Below are 19,700 nucleotides of genomic sequence, written 5' to 3'. Positions count from 1 at the left end.
TGCTTTTAAAAGCTGTTAAATCCTCAGTGTTTCCATACACAATCTTCCCAGTCTGGCTTGCATGTTTGTTTTGGCTTCCACCTCTGAATACCTGCATTGTTCAGGTTTCAGGCCAACAAAGCCTGAATGGAAGTGCAACCAGAAAATGACTCCATCTTTAATAAACAAGCGGCCTGTTTGACTTCAGCACGCCTAGAGCCAGTTAACTCAACCAAACGGAGGACAAATCCAAGCAGAGCTCTGAGTTTGACTTCAGCGTTTGGCTTTTAAATGTCTGTGGACCAACAGGCGGACAGCGAACCAACCTGAGAGCGTGGATACAGTAGACGCAGCGCGGCATGTTCTTTCGGTCGTAAATGTCTGTGGTTTCTGGGTAGAAGATCTGAAACAAAAGCAGTGAGGTAAGAAAACCGGCGTCATGTTGGAGCATGTGTGCAGAGGATGAGCTCAGAGTGAGAATTACACAACGTTAAAGATCATTTACACACCCAGTGGCAAAACTCACTGCTTCTGGAGTCAAAATCATCCTTTCTACTGGAAACGGGAACCAATGGCCCCAATTTTCCTCAATGTTACCAATCAGAGATATTCTGGTGATATTAGCTACTGATTTACACATTTTTGGGAGCAATTATCAGCATTTAAAACTCCACTCCGTTGAAACAGTTGTGCTCACCTTTGGCAGTCCCTTTTCTGCCATGGCGTTGAGCCACTGGATGACGTTGTCTGTGTGCCTGAAATGGAGGCCGGTTGCCTGCAGGAGAGAAACACAATATGAGAACCGAAGAAAACACCATTTCTGTCTTTTGAAAACCTACAGTTACATTTTGGAGACGCGAACTGTAAGAGGAAACCTTATTCAGCAAAACACGCGTCGCATGAAAATGGGTCTGTGAGCTACAGCGTCTGGCAAAAGGATTCACGTTATGAATCCTTTACACATTTCACCTTGTTGCACTCCTACAGAAATCTGTGCATTTCACTGGATTCACTGGATGCTGCAGAAAACTGAGGCGAAAAATGTGGATACATTATGCTTCTTTGAAACTAAATCCAAATAAGCTGCTGCTGGCCACGACCTCACACAAGAAAATGGCTGCAAACAGATTATACAACCGCACATCTTTGAAAAGCAAAAGTGGAGCCTCCTCCACAACCTACAAGAATCCAGCAAGTGGTTTCTGGATGGTAAGTCAACAACAAAACACTTGTCTTTTCCAGCAGCCATTGTACAGCGCATACAGCTTGGGTTGCTAGGTAACAAGCGGAACTCTGCTGGGGTTGCTAGGTAACAGGCGGAACTCTGCTGGGGTTGCTAGGTAACAGGCGGAACTCTGCTGGGGTTGCTAGGTAACAGGCGGAACTCTGCTGGGGTTGCTAGGTAACAGGCGGAACTCTGCTGGGGTTGCTAGGTAACAGCCGGAACTCCGCTGGGGTTGCTAGGTAACTGTACCAAGAAACAATTTATTTATTTCCAAAAACTAGCTTGGTGTTCTTTGGGGGTTCTTAAAGCGCTCAGGTTGTTTTCAGAAGCAGTAGAAACCTAAAAGGAATAAAAATTGTTGTTTTTTTTTTGTTTTTTTGTTTTTTCCTGAGATGGAGAAATCTTAAGGCCAGCTGTCATTTTTAACAGATTACGATTCACACTCTCAGTGCAGATATTTTCTTCTGACTACTTCAATTGCAGAAATTTTCCCTGATTTCAAAACTTTGGTGGAAGCAGAAAGTTTGGCAGGAGAAGATTCATCCTTCAGATCAACATCAAAACCCCCAGAGAAGTAATCTGAGGGAAAAGTCCAAATCTTCTGCAGCGATTCCCCTTTGGATGTGTAATTAAACTCAAACTGGATCAGCAGTTCCTGTCCATGTGACGCAGAAGACGTTATGAGACAAGAGTTCAGCCTGCAGCAGGTGAATCATTCACAATTTAACTGCAATCATTTAATTTACTGGGGCCAGTAAGAGGCTTCTGTCACCTTAGAGAAATTAATTTAGGAGCCACATTGTGCAATCACACATTAAGCAGATGCATGATGTGCGTTACTGCTGCTCTGTTCAGCTTGATCTGGTTGAAAATGAGTAAAAATGAACGCAATTTAAATGCAACTAAATGTGACTGACAGCAAGATAAGCAGCTGATTTTAAGTCATTAATATCATATTTGTTCTCATCTGACCAGAGTGACTTTTCTTTCAACAGATGATCACTTTTCCACATTTAATATCCTCTGCCAGCTTTAACTAACTTACATTATATGACCCTCTGAACCTTCTTTACTGTGTTTTATTGAATGTAGAATAAAAAAAAAACAAATGAAAATCCGAATTGGTGTCAGTGGAAAAGGTCTAAACCCCCTCACCTTGTAGCGCGTCTGTTCGCGATCGTAGATCTTCTTGAGGGAAACCGTCTGCGGGGCAAAGAAGTTGCCCAGTTTGGCCAGATAGACGCCATTTCTCAGCCCCTCCTCCAGCTCCGTGGTCGGGGGCAGCTCCTCGTCCAGACAGGCCTCCATCCACCTGCGGAGGGAAGAGAAACCATGACGCCCAACAGCAGCGATAACTTCCTCCGCAATGAGGGGAACTGATCTTAAAGGTTGATTCTGCACAAACGTGAACCATAAACTCATTTAGTAATTGATTTGTCATTAACTGGAGAATCCAGACTCTGAAAAAGGCCATTAAGTGAAACAAAAATGTACAAAAAATTTTTTTTTCTCATTTAAACAATTAGTTTAATTATTTGTTTATGTGTATCTTTGTGCAATTTATTTGATCTGTTTAATCGATTATTCATTAGAATAATCAATTGCTAAAAATATGAAGTCCGTAAAACAGCGAATCGTCTGATGATTAATGAATTTTCATTTATCATTCCAGCTCTGTGCTGCGAACCGCTCGCCTGCAGCAGTCAGTCAGCTCCCAGCATTCCTCAGGCATGACTTTTCATTTCTTGTAGGTCATATTATGAAATCACATTCCTGCTGAGTCAGCCCTGGGCCAGCGAGGAGACGCTGCGCTCCCTCACTGGGAAGACTGGATTCAGACACCAGCGGCAACGATCGCGTCTGGGTCAAGAAAACCGCTTTGATGAACCTGCTGCAGCTACAGAAAGTCAGGATGTTTACTGGGAGAGTTTCTATGATTACTTACAATAAAATCTATTTTTAATCATCATAAATAATAAAATTACAATTGCACATAATAAATAGAAGTTTTTATTATAAATAAATAAATAGAAAAATAAAATCTGCATTTACACGCAATAGATTTTTACGATTTGAGCCGAAACCTCAGCTCTGACTGGGAAAGCTGGATTTCCATGAGGAATTTCCCAGTGACAGAGCGGATTTATTAGTGAAGTCCCATTAAAAGAAAGAAGGAATAAAAACAGCCTCTCCTTTAATCTGCTGAGAAAACACTCCCACTCCGCTGCAGCCTCAGCAGGGTTACCTACGTCCTGGGAAAGATTCCTCCGCTCCGTCAGGCCGGCCTCCCTCTGCATGCACACACACGCATCTCTGCTGCAAGAGCTGCCAGAACAAAAAGGGGCTTCTGAGGGTTTTACCACACCCCAAACTAACCAACAACTCTGAGCCGCTTTTCATCTGCCTTTATCAGGACACTAGAAGGTCCCAGAGGAACTTTGACTTCCAAAGGACTTAAATGATTAATCCGATTAATTGTGATAAATCGATTACGTCAAGTAATTTAGTAATCGATTAATTGTAGATTATGACACACTCAAAGCAGTAACTGAGCATAAAACATACAAAAATATAAACATTTAGCATTTAAGGTAAATTAAAACCCTTTGTCGTTAAATATGTTCAACCCAGAACTCCTGAAGTCACTTTTAGCTTCTTTTAAAAATCTGTCATAATAATAATAATACATTTCTACTAAATACATTTGTTTACCTGCCATGCTAACTAGCCTTTGCATTCATTAAGGGCTATGCTGTCAGGAGGAAGCTGCACAGTTAGGAGTGGTGATTGACAGCGCTAAGACCCGCCTCCTGGCTCTGATTGGTTGTTTCTAGTTAGCACTTAGAGAAAGCAGAGGGGGTCTTTTTTTTTAAACAGATTATCCACCTCATATTTTACTGCCACAACATAGAGGTAGTTTCAACAAGAACATAAAAAATATTTACATACTGCAGCTTTAAAGCAGCTGTACAAACTGTGTCTTATTTTCAACGTGGAGCCTCAGTTTCAGAGAGTTTCCCAACACTTGGCTTTTCCTGAAGACTCTTGGTCTGCAAACAAATGTAAGGGCGGGCGGCTAACACCAGCTGAAACAACTTCCCTCTCAGGAAGTCGTGACATGGGGGCTTTCAGACAGGCCTGCCATTGAGGCCGGGGCGACCAAACCGAGGCGCGGGGCCGTTCTCTCAGGAACAAGCCCCCACTTTCACTCTCTGCTGGCGCAGAGAAAGGCTCCATAAAGGCTCCTAAGTAATGACTCTCTTTATCAAAGCTACACACTGCTTCCAGCCAAGCACAAACACGGTCACACCCTCCACTTAACCAGCAAAATCTGCAGCTCTGAATGGGATTTCAGGACGCCTTTCTGAAAACAGCACTGGAAACAAATGTACAGTTGTGTTTTTGACTCCAGCAGGCATATTTGCAATTCAAAATAAAGCCACAGATATGAAAGCAATGACTGGAATCCTAATCATCACCCAAAAAATGAAGGTATAGCTGTCTAAAGTTAGTGCTCCAACTCATTCCACACATTTTAAAGCTGTGAGGTTTAAAAAGAAAGAAAGATGTGCTTTATCTCTGATGGCATCAGAAAGTTGAAGGTATTTCTGAACTTAAAATAGTAAAATGTGGCTTTAAGATCGTAATTACTTTAAAAAATGTAAATGAAATGTCATAAAAACTTAGATTGAAATTAGTTCCAATTGATCAACCTATAATATACCCTTTTTGAGTTGTAGTTTGGACGCCATCCAGCAGAGGGCACCACTGGTCGGAAGCCTTTTTAAAACAAGATGGCGGAGAATGCATCCCTTTCAGGACAGAAACGGTTCTAACAGAGTCCAAGAAATGCTCCTTATGTGGTTCAGTTCAGAAATATAAAAACGTAATAAGATCCTTTAATTATCGCCTTGATAATTCGATGACGTTTTGGCAGAAATGAGGAGAGAATAATGCAGAATATTGTAACACAATCGATGACAGACACAATCTGCCAAAAAAAGACGGTTGATTCTGAGGACTTCTGGGAGTTTAATAATATCAAAAAAATCCCCACAATTTTCTGGTATTTAATGCAGTTTATTTTTTTTGATGTGTGTTTTTTTTTTAAATATGACATATTATGAAAAAACAGCCCTTCATTTTATGGAAAGACTACATTATGGAAAGTATTAGGGCCATTATAGACAAAAACAAAAAAACATTTTCACCAAAAATTCTCAAGACATTTTCTAGAAGAAGTAAAACATTTTCAATAAAACTCAAAAAATTCTGAGATATTCTCAACATTTCTGTTTATTTCTCATAAATTTTCAACTTTTTAAACTAAAATTTAATTGCCTTCTTTATGGAAAAATTCTTTGAATAATTTTAAAATTTCTGAGTTTTTGTTTTAAGCAAATATTTGACTTCAAACTCTGAAGTTTCTAGAAAATTTCTGAAATTAATCTAAAACTTTCTAGGCCTTTGGTGTAAATTTAAAAAGAGTGTAACCGAACAGTACAAGAGAAAACGTACATTTTAGAAATCAATTAATTAATTTAAATTAATTAACTAAATTTAATTAACTGATTATATTAAGTAAATTTATATTAAGTAAAAGCTAATGCCGAAAATTTTTATTTTCTCAGATAGAAAATATTCTGAAAATAATTGTGAAATAATCTGATACTGATTTCTGTGAATCCTAGAAGAAAACAGCGCATACATTTTGTAGCATAAGGGAAATGTGGAACATGCATCCAGATTGCTGTTAGGAAGCTGAAATCAAACCAGAGGTCAGAGGTCAATCTCATAGGAAGAGGTCTTCCTCTGACCATCATCACTACAGGAAGACGCTCTGACTTCTTGTCAGGAAACTGACACTCTGTAGCAAAGCCCACAATGTTCCTGCAGGATGTTACAGAAACTCTTTATTCAGGAGTTAAAACAAATGACACAAAAATAAAAGACATTTGAGAAACTTTTTGTGTGCCCTAAGTTTCAGTGAGAGCAGCTTTCAGCTTCAGTCAAATAGTGAACAGATAATTATGGCTAAGCTAACAAACCACAAGCCGTTTCTGTATGACTGTAAAGTATTGTTGTCCTGCTGAAGGGAGCGGCCCAAAAGATTTGACTCACTGATTAAAAAAAAAGAAAGAAAGGAGCAATAAAAAAAGACAACGTCTTGTATCTTTCTCTTAAAGATGAACAGGGATTTTCACAGATATGATGCAACAGTTTTCAAAAAAGACTGTCAACGTGTGGGAAACATTTTGAAACTGTTGCACCAGAAAACTTTTGCTTATTCGCATAATTTAAGTTTGTGTTGCGCATTTAGACGTTTATCAGAAACTCCTGCTTCCAGTAAAAACCAGGAAACCAAAAGAACATTCAAGGTAATATTCAATACTGATGTTTCTGCACAATGTTTCTCACAGGATGGAGATTTATTTGTAGCACATTTACCAAAATAAGTTAATATAATACTTTGCTAAAATGTTGACAATAGATATAAAAATGTCAAAATAACAGGAAGCTATGTCTAAAAGTCAGTCATGGGGCAGATAAAATAATCTTAGAAGAACAAACTCCAACTAACCTGAAAGTAAAAACTGATCATTTTGCATTTTTCAAAGGTTTATAGCCAATTTAGTTTAAATAATTCAATGTAAACTAAATCTCACACTGAATTATGAGAGATTTAAAGGAGCAGTTTTATATAAAAACGGACTTTATCTGTACACAACACTGCGTCGTTAACATGGAGAAGCAAAAGCAAATGAGGTGGATTAGCAGTGTTTGATATCCTGGGTATGTTCACTATGAAATATTGAGCTGTTAACATGACAGACATGAGAGCCTTATAGCAACAATCTTCAGTCAGAGGCCTCTTCAGATTTGCTGCAAGACTGACTGCTACTGCATCAGTCTCTGAAGATACTTTGAGGATGATTTGAGTTAAGACCAACATTTTCTCATGCATTGACAATAAAAACAAACAGTTTTAGGTGCAGAGAAGACTTTACCTTAATATATGTACATTATGGGACTTTTTCAACAGTTTGCCAAATAACTGCCTCAAAGCGTTTCATCTAAACAAATGCAAAGCAGCGCAAGCTCTAACCTGGGAAACTCCTCCGATTTACATGCAAATCTGAACACACGCATCACAAAGGAAAACACACAATAACTCTGGACAAACAGATACATCTTTACTGCATGTCGAATAAAGAAAGGAGGAAATGCGATCACTGGAAAGGCTAATTACAGCTCAGACATACTTCTCCTGCTTTATTCACTTCCTTCTACCTTTAATTTCAGCCCAGATTAAACCGACTGACTTTACCAAAGCCTGAATGAAACAGGGGGAGAAAAGTGAAAGAATGAGAGCCAAGTTGTCCATTACATGCTTTACTGGAAGACTGGAATCTGACCTTATTCTGTTCGCTGAGCCTCCAGCAGCAGCTGGTCTCGCTGCAGCCTCTCGGTTTAAAGTCCTAACCCTGATGGGCGAACTGGAAAAACCAAGACATGTTCTCTGCACAGCCTCACACATTCCCAGACTGGAAGCTCAGACATTTTCCAGCTATATTTAATGGCCTCCATTAACAGAGAAACGCTCAAAACTCTAAATAATTTTTAGCTTCGCATTCAGTTTGTTCCCCAAACAAACATCCTGACGATTCAAAATGAAGATTAACGTCAGCTTCTGCTTAGATTGGGCAAGAGGCTTTTATTCTGAAAAACTGTTGCACGCCTGCACCTTTTAGCCCATATTAATGCAGTCATTGCAGTTTTGTGCAAAATGTAATCAAAGAAAACAGAAACATTGTTAATAAAAAACAAATAATTTGTCTCATTGATGAAAAAAAAATTAGGATTTTATTTCTCTATAAAAATCTCACTCTTTATGGAAGAATTTTAAATTATGGGTCAAACAAAGTGGGCTCTTTGCATGTAGGGCGCTGACGTCACATCAGCATGAGCGAAATGCGGATTTCTTGTTTCCGCTTTGAGTTACCATGACAGCTAGAAAAGCAATACTATAAACATATATTTTATTTTTCTTAATATAAAAATGGGCTTTTAAGTTTTCATGGATTTCCTCATACACAAGGATGATTGGCAGCTCTAAGACCCTCCTCCTGGCTCTGATTGGCTGTTTTTGACCAGAATTGATGCATTTTTGTCTCATAAAAGGAAGGCAGCTTCAATGAAAGTGGGAAAAATATTTTTGTCAAAGTTACATAAAGGATTCACTTGAAAACAACATTTTTAACCTTCACATTTTAAGAGTAGCTAGAAACCTGGAGAGGTGAAAGGTCCAAACAGAGACGGACTGTTGCGGCTCTGAAAGGTGAATAGTTTCATGTTTCACCGGCGGCCAGGTGAGATCCAGGTAAGAGGCGGGAGGGACGTGTCCTGATCCCTCTCCTTTCGTTTCCTTTTGTCCTTCCCTCTCTCCGTCCCGCTCGCCGCCAGCCCGGCTGACTCAGACCTGTTTTCCCAGAGGCGTCCCCGTTTCCCTGGAAGCAACCTTTACAAGGGATTACACCAAAGCCACTGAGGGCAGCGTTTAACCGTGGACGAGCTCGTTTATGAGGCAGAGCAGCAGGGGCACAAAGGTCACGGTTAACTCAGACAAACACGAAGAAGTTTTAAACATTTCAACAAATCTTTTTTTTTTTTTTGCGTTGTTTGAACTCTTGTAGCAAATCAATAAACTGAAACAACTTCAGATGGTTGACTGATTTTATAAGAACTTTTTTCAAGCTGAAAAAAGTTCTTATAAACTGGATTGAAACCACCGGGTGAAACCAGATTAAGAATATTTTACTTCATGTTTTAGATTTCAACAGTTCCAGGTTTGGATACGGCTCTTTGCCCGGGGTGCCTGTGTGTCTGGGGGCAGCAGAAGCACCTCAAAAACAATCAAACCTGTTTTTTTTTATCTGCTAAAGCCATTATCGGGTCGGAGATTCCAGTTCAGTGATAAATTAAAGTGATATTTTCTATTTTTGAGAAGCATTAACTGTGTGATCACTTGGACTGACCAAACTTGAGCTGCACTAGAGAACAAACAATCTGGTATGTGGAAAATTTATGACAAAAAAACTGATGGAATCTGCAAAAATCTGGACCTGAAACCTTAGATGTTCCAAGTTCTGTTTGAAAACAGATAATCCAGATTAAAAGAGATTAGCAAAGGAAACATAAAGTTACATCAGAATAATGAACATCTGCTCAGAAAACAGTCTGTTTTTATTTTCAATTTAAATGTGCAAATCTTTCTTCTCATCTTGAGTCTTTGAGGTTCTTTACATTTTTTTCATTAAAAAGGTTCAGTACAGTTTTACCAGTTAGCAATAAATCAATCACATGACCAGATCATTTGCATAATTTATTTTTCTCTTTTTTTACCTAAAACTGGATGATAAAAGTTTGCAGTCTGGTGCTTCTTTAGCCTTTTTTGAAGGATAGTTTTGTTCAGAGAGACTTCATAATTGATTTTATTTAGCTGTTTATTTATTTAGTATATTTAAAATGTCTTCTGGTTCCAGTATTATTGATTTTAGTGAATGTGTTTTTGCTTTATGCTACTTAAAAATGTTCTGAAAACAACCATAATATTATTTATTGCAATAATTTCTTCAGGGAAATGAATAGAGAGGGAAAAACGATGATTATTAAAAAGTTTGAAGACTTTTGCTTAGTTTTCTGAGTGAACGGGGTCAGAGGTCAGATGTTATCGCCCTCTGAAGGTTTTCGACACATCAGTCTTGAGCCATTGTTCCCCATGGCACCAACACAATGTCGGCTTACATAATCTCCCCCGCAGCGGCAGCAACACGCAGGAGGGTTTGAGACTTTTTCAAAAACAGGAAATTACAGGCAAACAGCCGGAGCTGCAGGAAGAACCGAGCTGGTCAGGCAGCAAACAGAAAAACTCACAACGTTTCTAGAATAAAAGCCTCAATTTGGAGGCAGATTCACTTCAAATCCTCTTATCTGTGTTTTCAGAGAGGAAGAGTCATAATAAACACTTCAACACGCAAGATGGATTAAAGATTAAACATTTTGTGGCCAGAGATGAATCATCTGTTTATGCAGGAAGTTTTTCCAGAAGAATACAGACAGATTTGATCAAAGTGAAGAAAACTGATTTTTATAGGATTGGGCGACCTGCCTCACAAATAAAACCAAGATTTTTAAAACCACATTCATTATAAGTTAATTTTTTTTCTAAAAGAGACATTTCAAATTATTTCAGTCATGCCTCTGTTAGTTATAGGACAGAAAATTACTATAAAGAAGAGAATTAAGATGCGATTTTACCAGAAGAAAACATCTTAAAAATTGAAGACAAAAAATTTATAAAAGTGATTCTTATTTCAATCATTCTGTTTATTATATGACAGGAAAATATTACAAGAAATCTTCCTTCTAATCTCAAAAAACATTTAAATATCAGAAGTTTTCTGAAACTATAAGGCAAATTTGTTTTAAATTTTTTTCCAGATTTAGTTTCTATTGTTAATAGAAATTTTTGAGAATGTGTTCTTGCGTAATATTACTCAAAAACTGTTTCAAAACAGCAATATTATCGTTTTATCGCAATAACTTCTGGACATTTCATCGTCCAGTAACATTTGTTATTATTATTTCTTCCTCCAGATGGTAAAAAAATAAATTTTTAAAAAAAGATTTAGTCAGATTAAACTCCAGCTGCATCAGTGACGCCTGCTGATGTTTTCACACCATCAGGACATTTATGACATTTACTGCCTGTTGTCATCGTGATGCAGAGACAAAATTATTAACAAACTTAATATTTCAGCATCTAATTAGACAATTGGCATCTTCTTACACAAAGGCAAAACTTTAGGATAAGAACATTAGAAATAAAACCTTCCTGTTGTAGACATAGAAAAGAAAAACTTGTTTTTGTAACAAAATATTTCTGATATTTATGCTGCAGTTCTCAGCTGATATTGATATTTGATAACATTTTTCTGTCTTTGACACAATAAAAAATAAATATCAAGCTGGAAATTAACACTTTTTATTTCTTTATTTTTACTGCTTTACTTCAATATATAAACCTGTTTATAATTTTTTACAGTTAAAAAAATATAAACATTGTCTGATCTTCATGAAATACCAAACAGATTCCTCACTGTGAAATTTATTAATAAATAAATCCAAAAAAACAATGAAAAGTAAGTACACCCCTGCTGCTTCTGGATGGTTGGTTTACAGTGAGGAAGAATAAACCTTCAGTATTTAATGTCGTCATCGTCACTTTAATAAACTCTCTGCTCTGGAACAATAAAGCTAAAAGAAGTAACGACCCGTCAGAATAAAAGCTTAAGGTCAAAGTCGCCTGTGTGGAAAGTTCATGACAGGAGAGTAAATATAGTTCAATTCAGTTCCACACAGTTTACAACAATAAGCACAGATGCAACAGGAAATGACATCAGAAACACTCGCATCAATTCACAAAATGTGAGTCAAATAGTTTAATAAATTAAGCTGCTAAATATAGAAAAATCAAACAACATTTGATTTTCTGAATTAATTATGACTTTAAATTGCTTCATATAAGTGCAGCAAACAAAAGTCTTTGTGTTGCATTTCAGGCAGATCTTATAATTTATTATATACTATGAGATACATCTCATAAATTTAGATAATTTAACTTTTAATCTTTGTTCTGATATTCATAGGCATATAATGATAACATATAAATTGTCTGGAAGTTATTGCGATGAATATTATCGTTGTTTTGACGCTGTTTTCAAGTAACATAATGATAAAGGCATAATAATAATAACACACTGGCAAAGATCAATAAACATTTGACACTGGAGCTTCAAAAATAATATATAAAGTGAATTATGAATCTCTGTAAACAAAATTATACTTAAAAGTGTTGAGACAAAAGCACCAGACTCATGATAATGCAAATTATTGAGTTTGTTTTAATTTATCATATGATCAATTGATTTACAAACATACATCATGTACTCTTGGTATAAGTAAAAAAACTTTTATTTTCATGTCAGATTGTTCTTTAAAAGGGTTTAAAAAGGCCAATAAAATGAGGCAAAACGGCTCAAACTGAAACTACAAACAGCAGTAAAACTATTAAAAAGTGAGAATTTTTTCCCCCTGAATAGAAAATGTTAATTCCTGGATAATAGTTTTGTCTCAACTGAAGGAAAACTCAGTTTGTGTCATTCCAGGGCCGCACCAAATCAGTCCAGGGGCTGCAAACGGCCCGCGGGCCGCAGTTTGAGCCCAAGTGTTCAATAGGATACAGAGATACTGGAAAAGCTGCCAACATTGTCACATCCAACATGTTCAAGAAAAGAATGGCTGAAATCTCAAAAGAATAAAATATAAAACATGTTTACCATCCACATGATGCGTTCACTGCTCCAGGAAAAAAACAGATTTTTGAGTTTCCAACCAACTTATTTCATATATTTCAATTGAAGAAGTTGCATGTTTTCTACGCTTAGCTGCTCCAAAGCTGCTGCAAGCCGAGTTGTTTTGTTAGAGATGAGATAACAAAAAATAATAAACATTGATGATCTAATCTTCTGTAAATGCAGAAGCGGATCAACTACAACCAGAAGAGATATCTTACATATCTCCATAAAAACCCCACAACCTCTGTTTGCCTTTATATCTTCACATTTTCTTGTTTTTTAGCCCAAATTTGACTTTTGATCATCAGTTGTTCCAATTACAGCCTTAAAAACAGCTGGACGCACGAGGAAATCATGTAAATGCAACTAGAGGTTGCTTTGGTGGAGGGACGGCTGCTGGCATCATCCTCGGATCGATAAACACGAGATTTCTGAAAACCTGCACAACTGCATTCCCAGGATGACTGAGCGTGTGAGAAAAAAATGAAAGCAATAGTAAAGAACATTTATATTTAGATTTTCAGCAGGAAAGGCATCCAAAACAACTGGCAGGTTTCAGTAGTGAGAAAACCTTTGCTTTCATTTTGGACTGATTAAAATCTAAAACTGTACGAAGTTCAGACGTCTTACTGCTAAAGTCGTGTCAAAAGAGTTTCACTCTTGTGCAGTTATGACAATTATGAAATTGCTTGGAAGAATACGTAGGATTTTGGATTTCTGTATTAACAGCCTCAGTTAAAAACCATAAAATTATCAGAATTACATGCAAAAGGAAGTTTGACTAATTTTCTTGCTCACAGCATCAATATTTGAGGAAGGTTACAATACAGAAAAAAGTACAGATTTAATACAGACTGTCTGGAGAAACTTGCTTTATGCCAATAGTGTTTTACACTAAAAAAAAATGACTAAAATATTTGACTTAAGGAAATTTTGTATCCATTTATCCAAGTAGAAGTGATGCAGATCATCACTAATGAGGGATCTGTACTCAGATTTTACATTTTTTAATGATCATTCAAAAATCTGAAGACTTCCCAAAACCAATCCCAAAATCCAATATGGCTGCCGCAGGTACCACACTGCAATATATACAAAATCCTACCAAGTATTTTTGATCTATTTCTATTGAAAACATTTTATTACACTTGAAATAAGACAAAACTATCTTAGAAGTAACTTTTCAAACATATGAACTTGTTTTAATTCCTTAATATTGATGAAGAACTACAAGTTCCTCTGGCAGATTATTTCACCTATAAAAAGTCATTTTTCCAATATTTTTAATCTGCCAGAGAAACTTTTAGTTTTCCACCAATTTTAAGAAATTAGTGACTTATAATAAGCTAATGTTTCCTGCTGAAAAGTTACTTATAATTCAGTTTTGTCCCATTTCAAGTGTAAAATATTTGCACCAAAACTAAAGCAGAAATATTTTTTTGAATATTTTCTGTTATCCGAAATGTCAAAACACAAAATTTTGCATCTAATTTCTAATGCGAATGTCTTTGTACACTTGAAATAAGAAAAAGGAGACACTTCAGCAAGAAAAAAAGACAATAATTTATTAATTTTGAGATAAAAATTTTGAGTTATAAGTAAAAATCTGCCAATAGAATTGGAACTTTTTTATTGTTATTGTTTTATATCTTGTTTAAAAGTTACTTTTAAGTTAGTTTTATCTTATTCCTACAAGAAAAAGAGCAAAACAGTTTCAGGAACCCAAATATTAATTAATATGACTATAAAAACAAGAGCTGACTTGTTTAGTCATTAATATAAACCTTTTAGATTTTAAATGAGTTAAATCTGGATCCATGAAATTCAGCACCTTTCCTTTAACTGCCTAATGGACCCCAGCTGCGCTCACTTTTTATTTCTCATTTGAAAAGTCAACAGACATGAAACTATCAGAGATCATTTGAATAAAGTTGTGATAATGGCCGCTCAAAGTGACTCCAGCTTCACTCCGTTTCTGTTCGCAGGAAGGTAATATGGAAATAAGAACGATAACACGGTTTGCATCGGTGAGCCGCGGCGAGCGACACGATCCGTGACGACACTCCGACCGCCGTCTGAACGAGCCGCAGGGCATTCCTGCAGGCGCGGCTCACGCCCGTCTCATGCATTCCCATCGTTCCACGCACATCACCGTCAGGCAGAGTTCACCTGAAACTCTACCTGACGGAAAACAGTCAGAGGGACTCCCGACGAAAACACGCTGAATAAAAAACACAAAACCTGCAATTTATCCAGCAAGCCACAGCAGAACATGAACATTTTGTATTCCTCTCATCAGAAACGGTTTGAAAATAGCAAAAAAGGGAATATTTCCCAACTGCCTCAGGTATCAAACTGCAAAAAACTAAATATTACCAAGTATTTTGGTCTCATTTCTAATGTAAATAACTTAGTACAACTGAAATAAGGCAAAATAACTTGAAAGTAATTTCACAGGAAGAAACAGGACAATTATTCCTCAGTGTTGATGAAAAAGTACTAATTGGAAATAATCTGCCAGCAGAACTGGTACATTTAACTGATATTAACAAATTAGTGACTTAAACAAGCACCAACACCTTTGTATCTTATTACAAGTAATTACTCAGCTATTAATAGGAGCTTGTTTAAGTCAATAACTCTACAAAGTTGGCAGATTTCAATTATAACTAGACATTTTTCATCAATATTAAGAAAATATTGCCCTACATGTTGCTTAAAAGTTACGTGGAAGTGGACACTGTCTTATTTCAGGTGTGCTAAGATATTTACAGTAGAAACTGGAGCAAAGACACTTGGAAGGACTTTGTGTTTTTGCAGTGCAGGTATCAAAAAATATTCAAAGACTTTTTTACCACATCACACTATGACACAAAATGTTGCTGCTTGTGGCATAAACTGCATGAGGCCCATGAAAAACCTCTGTGCTGAAAACGATCAGAGGTGACGAAGGCCAGAGGCAACCAGGTCCCAACTTTCCTGTTTCATTTAAGCTGCAGAGCAACAAAGAGCCACTTCCTGTCCAACACAGGAAGCTTTCTTCAGTATGTGAAAAGTTCTTAATCCTATACAAACAAAAATACTTAAAAAAGAAAAGCCTAGATCTGCCCACTTTAATCATACTGCAACATTACGAGTGGGAATTAACCATCGTTTATCATTTATGGTGATACATTTTGATTTATTGTTAGAAATTCCAACTATTGAAGCTTTTCTTACTGCCAGGATTCATATTTTAACATTTTCTGCACAATGAGTTCAGTAGAAGCATCAATAAATTTAAAAATAAAGTGACCATGTGCAAATCTGTGATACAAATCACAGTTCTGGAGAAGAACAAGTGGAAATGTTTCTCAGGAGCATTGATTGTGTCTGTTGGGGTTTACCTGCTGTGATGCCCTGCAAAAACACACAAAAAAGTATTTTGTCTGATTTCTAGTGCAAATATCTTGGAACGCTTGAGTTAAAACTAAACTAAGATGTTTTCACTGCAAACTGCACTGAAAATGTTTGTAGTTTACTTGGTAATATTTAGTGTTTTTGCAGTGCAGAGCCTCATATGGGTTTGTTCAATGAAAACTGAAGTGCAGACGTAACAGACGTAATTCCTTCCTGTTGTGCACTTCCACATTTTCATCGACAGAAAACGCCATCACAACAATTTCTCACAAATTTTTAAAGAAAAAAAAAAGTGAGCAGCTGTGGAGGTTTATGTCTTAATCCTAAAGTTGAGACATTTCTAGCGCCTGCAGCAGCAAATGGAGCACAGAAACAAATCTCAGAAATCACAATGCTGTGTGAAATGTGATTTTTTTTTCTTTCTATTCCTACTTTGGTCAGGAAATGGCCCAATTTACACAAAGCATGAAGATGGAGTGATGATAATTTCCCTCAGAGTTCCTGCAGGGTTTTCCAGGAGCAGGAAAACGACTCGGCTTCAGCCGGAGGGAAACCGGATGAACCGAATCATCCAGGGATTTCCTGAACGTCGCAGATGGACGATAACAGGCCAGCAGGCGACGGATCCGCCATTTTTCTTCTTCAACACGCTTCGCAACGCCAGCCTTCGGCTTGCACCGGAACCTGTCGCCACGGCAACCTCGGGTTCCTGTGGCGACAGTGTGTGTGTCGGGGGGGGGGGGAATAAATCAGCGAGGGCTGAGTCACTTCCTGTCTCGTGTGATCCTTCCTCTTTTGAACCTGCCGATATTTTGTCGACTGCGTCTGCCGCCGGAGCCGCCGGCACGCAGACACAGAACCGGCCGCGCCTACTTCATCACTCACTGCTGGACCCGTTCAGCATCAGGCTGGTTTTAAATACATGAAATATGAACATCTTAAGGTATCTGCTGAACCGTAACATTTACTTCTCAGGGAGAAATGTGAGAAAATATTCAGGAAAAAAAGAAGAAACTGGGCTTGCAATCGAATGCACTGCAAAAACTACATCTGACCAACTATCTTTGGTCTAATTTTAGTGCAAATATCTTAATGAACTTGAACTAACACAAAACTAACAATAACTTTCCATCAAGATTTAGGAGTTTGTTTCAGGTCAATAATTCCTTAATATTGATTTGAAAAAGAATCATCGGTTCCATTTTTCTACATTAAAGGTTTGATATTTACTGTGTTTTCATTTATTTGTGTCAATACAATAAACTCTGAATTCAGAAACACAACAGAGGGAGGATCAAACATCCCTGAAAGAGACTTTTCATGCAACACAATGAAAGGTTTTCTGAAACACTAAATCGAATGTGATTAAAACAGAACAGAGTTTGTTTAAGCTCCTGATTCAAACGCAGTGAAAGAGAAGAAACTTTGATTTCCCACAGGAAGAATCAAACCGTCAGCTCTGGATTGAGTCCATTAATGTCAGAACTTAATCGCGTCAAAACTTAGACATTAACCAGCAGCAACAGACGTGAGTGCACTGCAAAAACACAGAAACACAAAATCGACGCCCGAAATGGTTTCGTTTAAAGCACTTCGATTCAAAATGCATTTCAAATCTAACTTTTTCAGTTTATCTGCTCAATAATTAATTAAAGTCAGATTTTTGACCAAAACATAAAAAGGTTTTGCAGAATTGCATTTGGTTTCTAACCTGTGGGGCTGATTATTTTCTGAATTTTGCGTTTGGGTAAAAGTCGGTTGGTGTTTGTGGTTCTAGTTGCTCCAAATTAATACAGAGTCGTTGCTAATAAATGAGAATCTGTTTTTATATCTCATATATTCATTTCAGATATTTATTTTTGAGTTTGGACGCCTTGAGAGGAACCTAAACGGCCCTGCGCCGCACTTTAGACACCCTGATTATAAGTGAAATTATTATTTTTCATCAATATTAAGAAATTAATCTAACAAGCTCCTGCATCTTGCTGAAAAGTTACTTTTCAACTAATTTTGTCTCATTTCAACTTTACTAAGATTTTTTGCAGTTTAAGTCCAAAACCTGGTGACGTAAATATTTGAGAACTTCCTGCCTGGGGATAAAAACCAAAGTATGACTCCACCTTAATCAGCCACTGATTCAGAGCTTTTATACTTTACTCACAGCTTTGTTTCTCTTTGAACACCCTGAATTCCCTCTTAAGAAAAAAAATCTGGATAGATTAAATATGTCAGCAAGAAAATTTATTCTATCCTGTTAGATTCTATCCTGTTAGATTGTTTTCAAAAAAGTTTTCATTTTTGCACAACTGCAAAAGTTTTTACTTCACTGAGCTGCACAGAAGAAACGGTGAGATGCAGGTTTTAGTCGTGACGCTCGTTCTCTTTCGCTGCAGCTTCCTCCACATTTCAAATCTGAAACCAACGTTTGATTTTTACAGATATAGATCAAGAATTTCACACCAAGCACCTGATCAGAGGCATTGATCTGAACTGCACAGATTTCCAGTTTGCATCAAATCCAGCATGAAAGTAAAAAAAAAAAAATCTGAGATGGATGTAAAGTTTTCTCTCGATCTTTTGTGGTTGTGACTGTGTGTCACAGTAAATACAGCCCCACAAACACAAATACTGCTCTGGAAAGACATTCCCATTTGCTTCTTTAAGACACCAGTCCCATAAAGACTTTTGATTCACATCACTAACATGGGAAACTTAAATGCATTTAGTCGGATTTTCACATTTATTGATACTTTCATTGAAGAAACGGTGGGAAAAAATAGTGAAGTTAATAATTTGGACAGTTTGGAGGGTTTTTAAATATCCATCAATCGCAATTCAATCAGCAAAATAACCATTTGCAAAATGTCTTTTTAGTGCACCAATCGCATGAAGATCATTAAACTGCAAATCTTAAATGCATTTAATTATATTTTCAAATCTATTGGTTATTAATTGAACAAATGATGGAAACAAATTGTAAAATCATCCATTCGGCGTTTTGGGGCCTTTAAACAATTAATTTGATATTTTTGTGACAATAAATCAAAATTCTTATCAAATGAAATTTATCATGATGAATAATAAATGATACAATAAATGTCCAACATCAGCAACGTTCACATTTATAACGAGAATGTGACTTTACCACTAAACTGCTTTAATCATATTTTTAAATTCTGTGACAATAAATCAAAACTGTCATTATAGTAACAAATTTATCACAATAATGGATAAACGATCCGTGTCTGAAATCTCCATCAACTCCGATGAACCGATGGAGACCAGAAAACCCAAAACCAACATCCTGCCGTCATTCAGCACCAATTCAGTTTCTATCATTCTGTCAGAGAAACTAAATTCTCTCCATGTTTTGGTGCAAACCAGAGTCGTCTCATGTGGCTTTACGCCTTCATGGCTGCAGAAGTCACAGAAAGGCTGGTGGGAAATGAAACACACCGGTTCCGGTTCTGGTTCTGGACCAGCAGCCTCTCACCTTTTGGCTTCCTCCAGGTGACACAGATACTCGTAGGCCATGTTCTGCTGCCGCTGCTCGTCCATCTCCTCCGCCGTGAGCCGCTCCACGCCATCCAGGACGGCTGCACACAGAGCACAGCGTGTGAAACATGCAGGGGTCCAATGTGAGGCCCGCGGGCCTTTTGTGGACCCCGGACTCATTTTGT

General features: G+C 37.2%; 1 protein-coding gene across 1 annotated transcript in view; it reads right to left on the bottom strand.

Moving 5' to 3' along the window:
- iqgap1 (IQ motif containing GTPase activating protein 1) overlaps positions 1 to 19,700 on the bottom strand; it is a 48,771-nt gene that overhangs the window by 26,839 nt on the left and 2,232 nt on the right. Inside the window, exons 2-5 of the mRNA XM_055023550.1 lie at positions 19,514 to 19,616; positions 2,360 to 2,516; positions 677 to 754; positions 306 to 382 (exon numbers count right to left, since the gene is read on the bottom strand). Of these exons, the coding sequence (XP_054879525.1) occupies positions 306 to 382; positions 677 to 754; positions 2,360 to 2,516; positions 19,514 to 19,616 (415 nt within the window). The remainder of the gene's footprint in view (positions 1 to 305; positions 383 to 676; positions 755 to 2,359; positions 2,517 to 19,513; positions 19,617 to 19,700) is intronic.

Source organism: Poeciliopsis prolifica, unplaced genomic scaffold (genome assembly GCF_027474105.1).
Source record: "Poeciliopsis prolifica strain line A6 unplaced genomic scaffold, Auburn_PproV2 SCAFFOLD103, whole genome shotgun sequence".
Taxonomy (NCBI): Eukaryota; Metazoa; Chordata; class Actinopteri; order Cyprinodontiformes; family Poeciliidae; genus Poeciliopsis; species Poeciliopsis prolifica.
The sequence above is the reverse complement of the archived record's forward strand: the minus strand, read 5'-3'. Positions and strand labels throughout refer to the sequence as shown.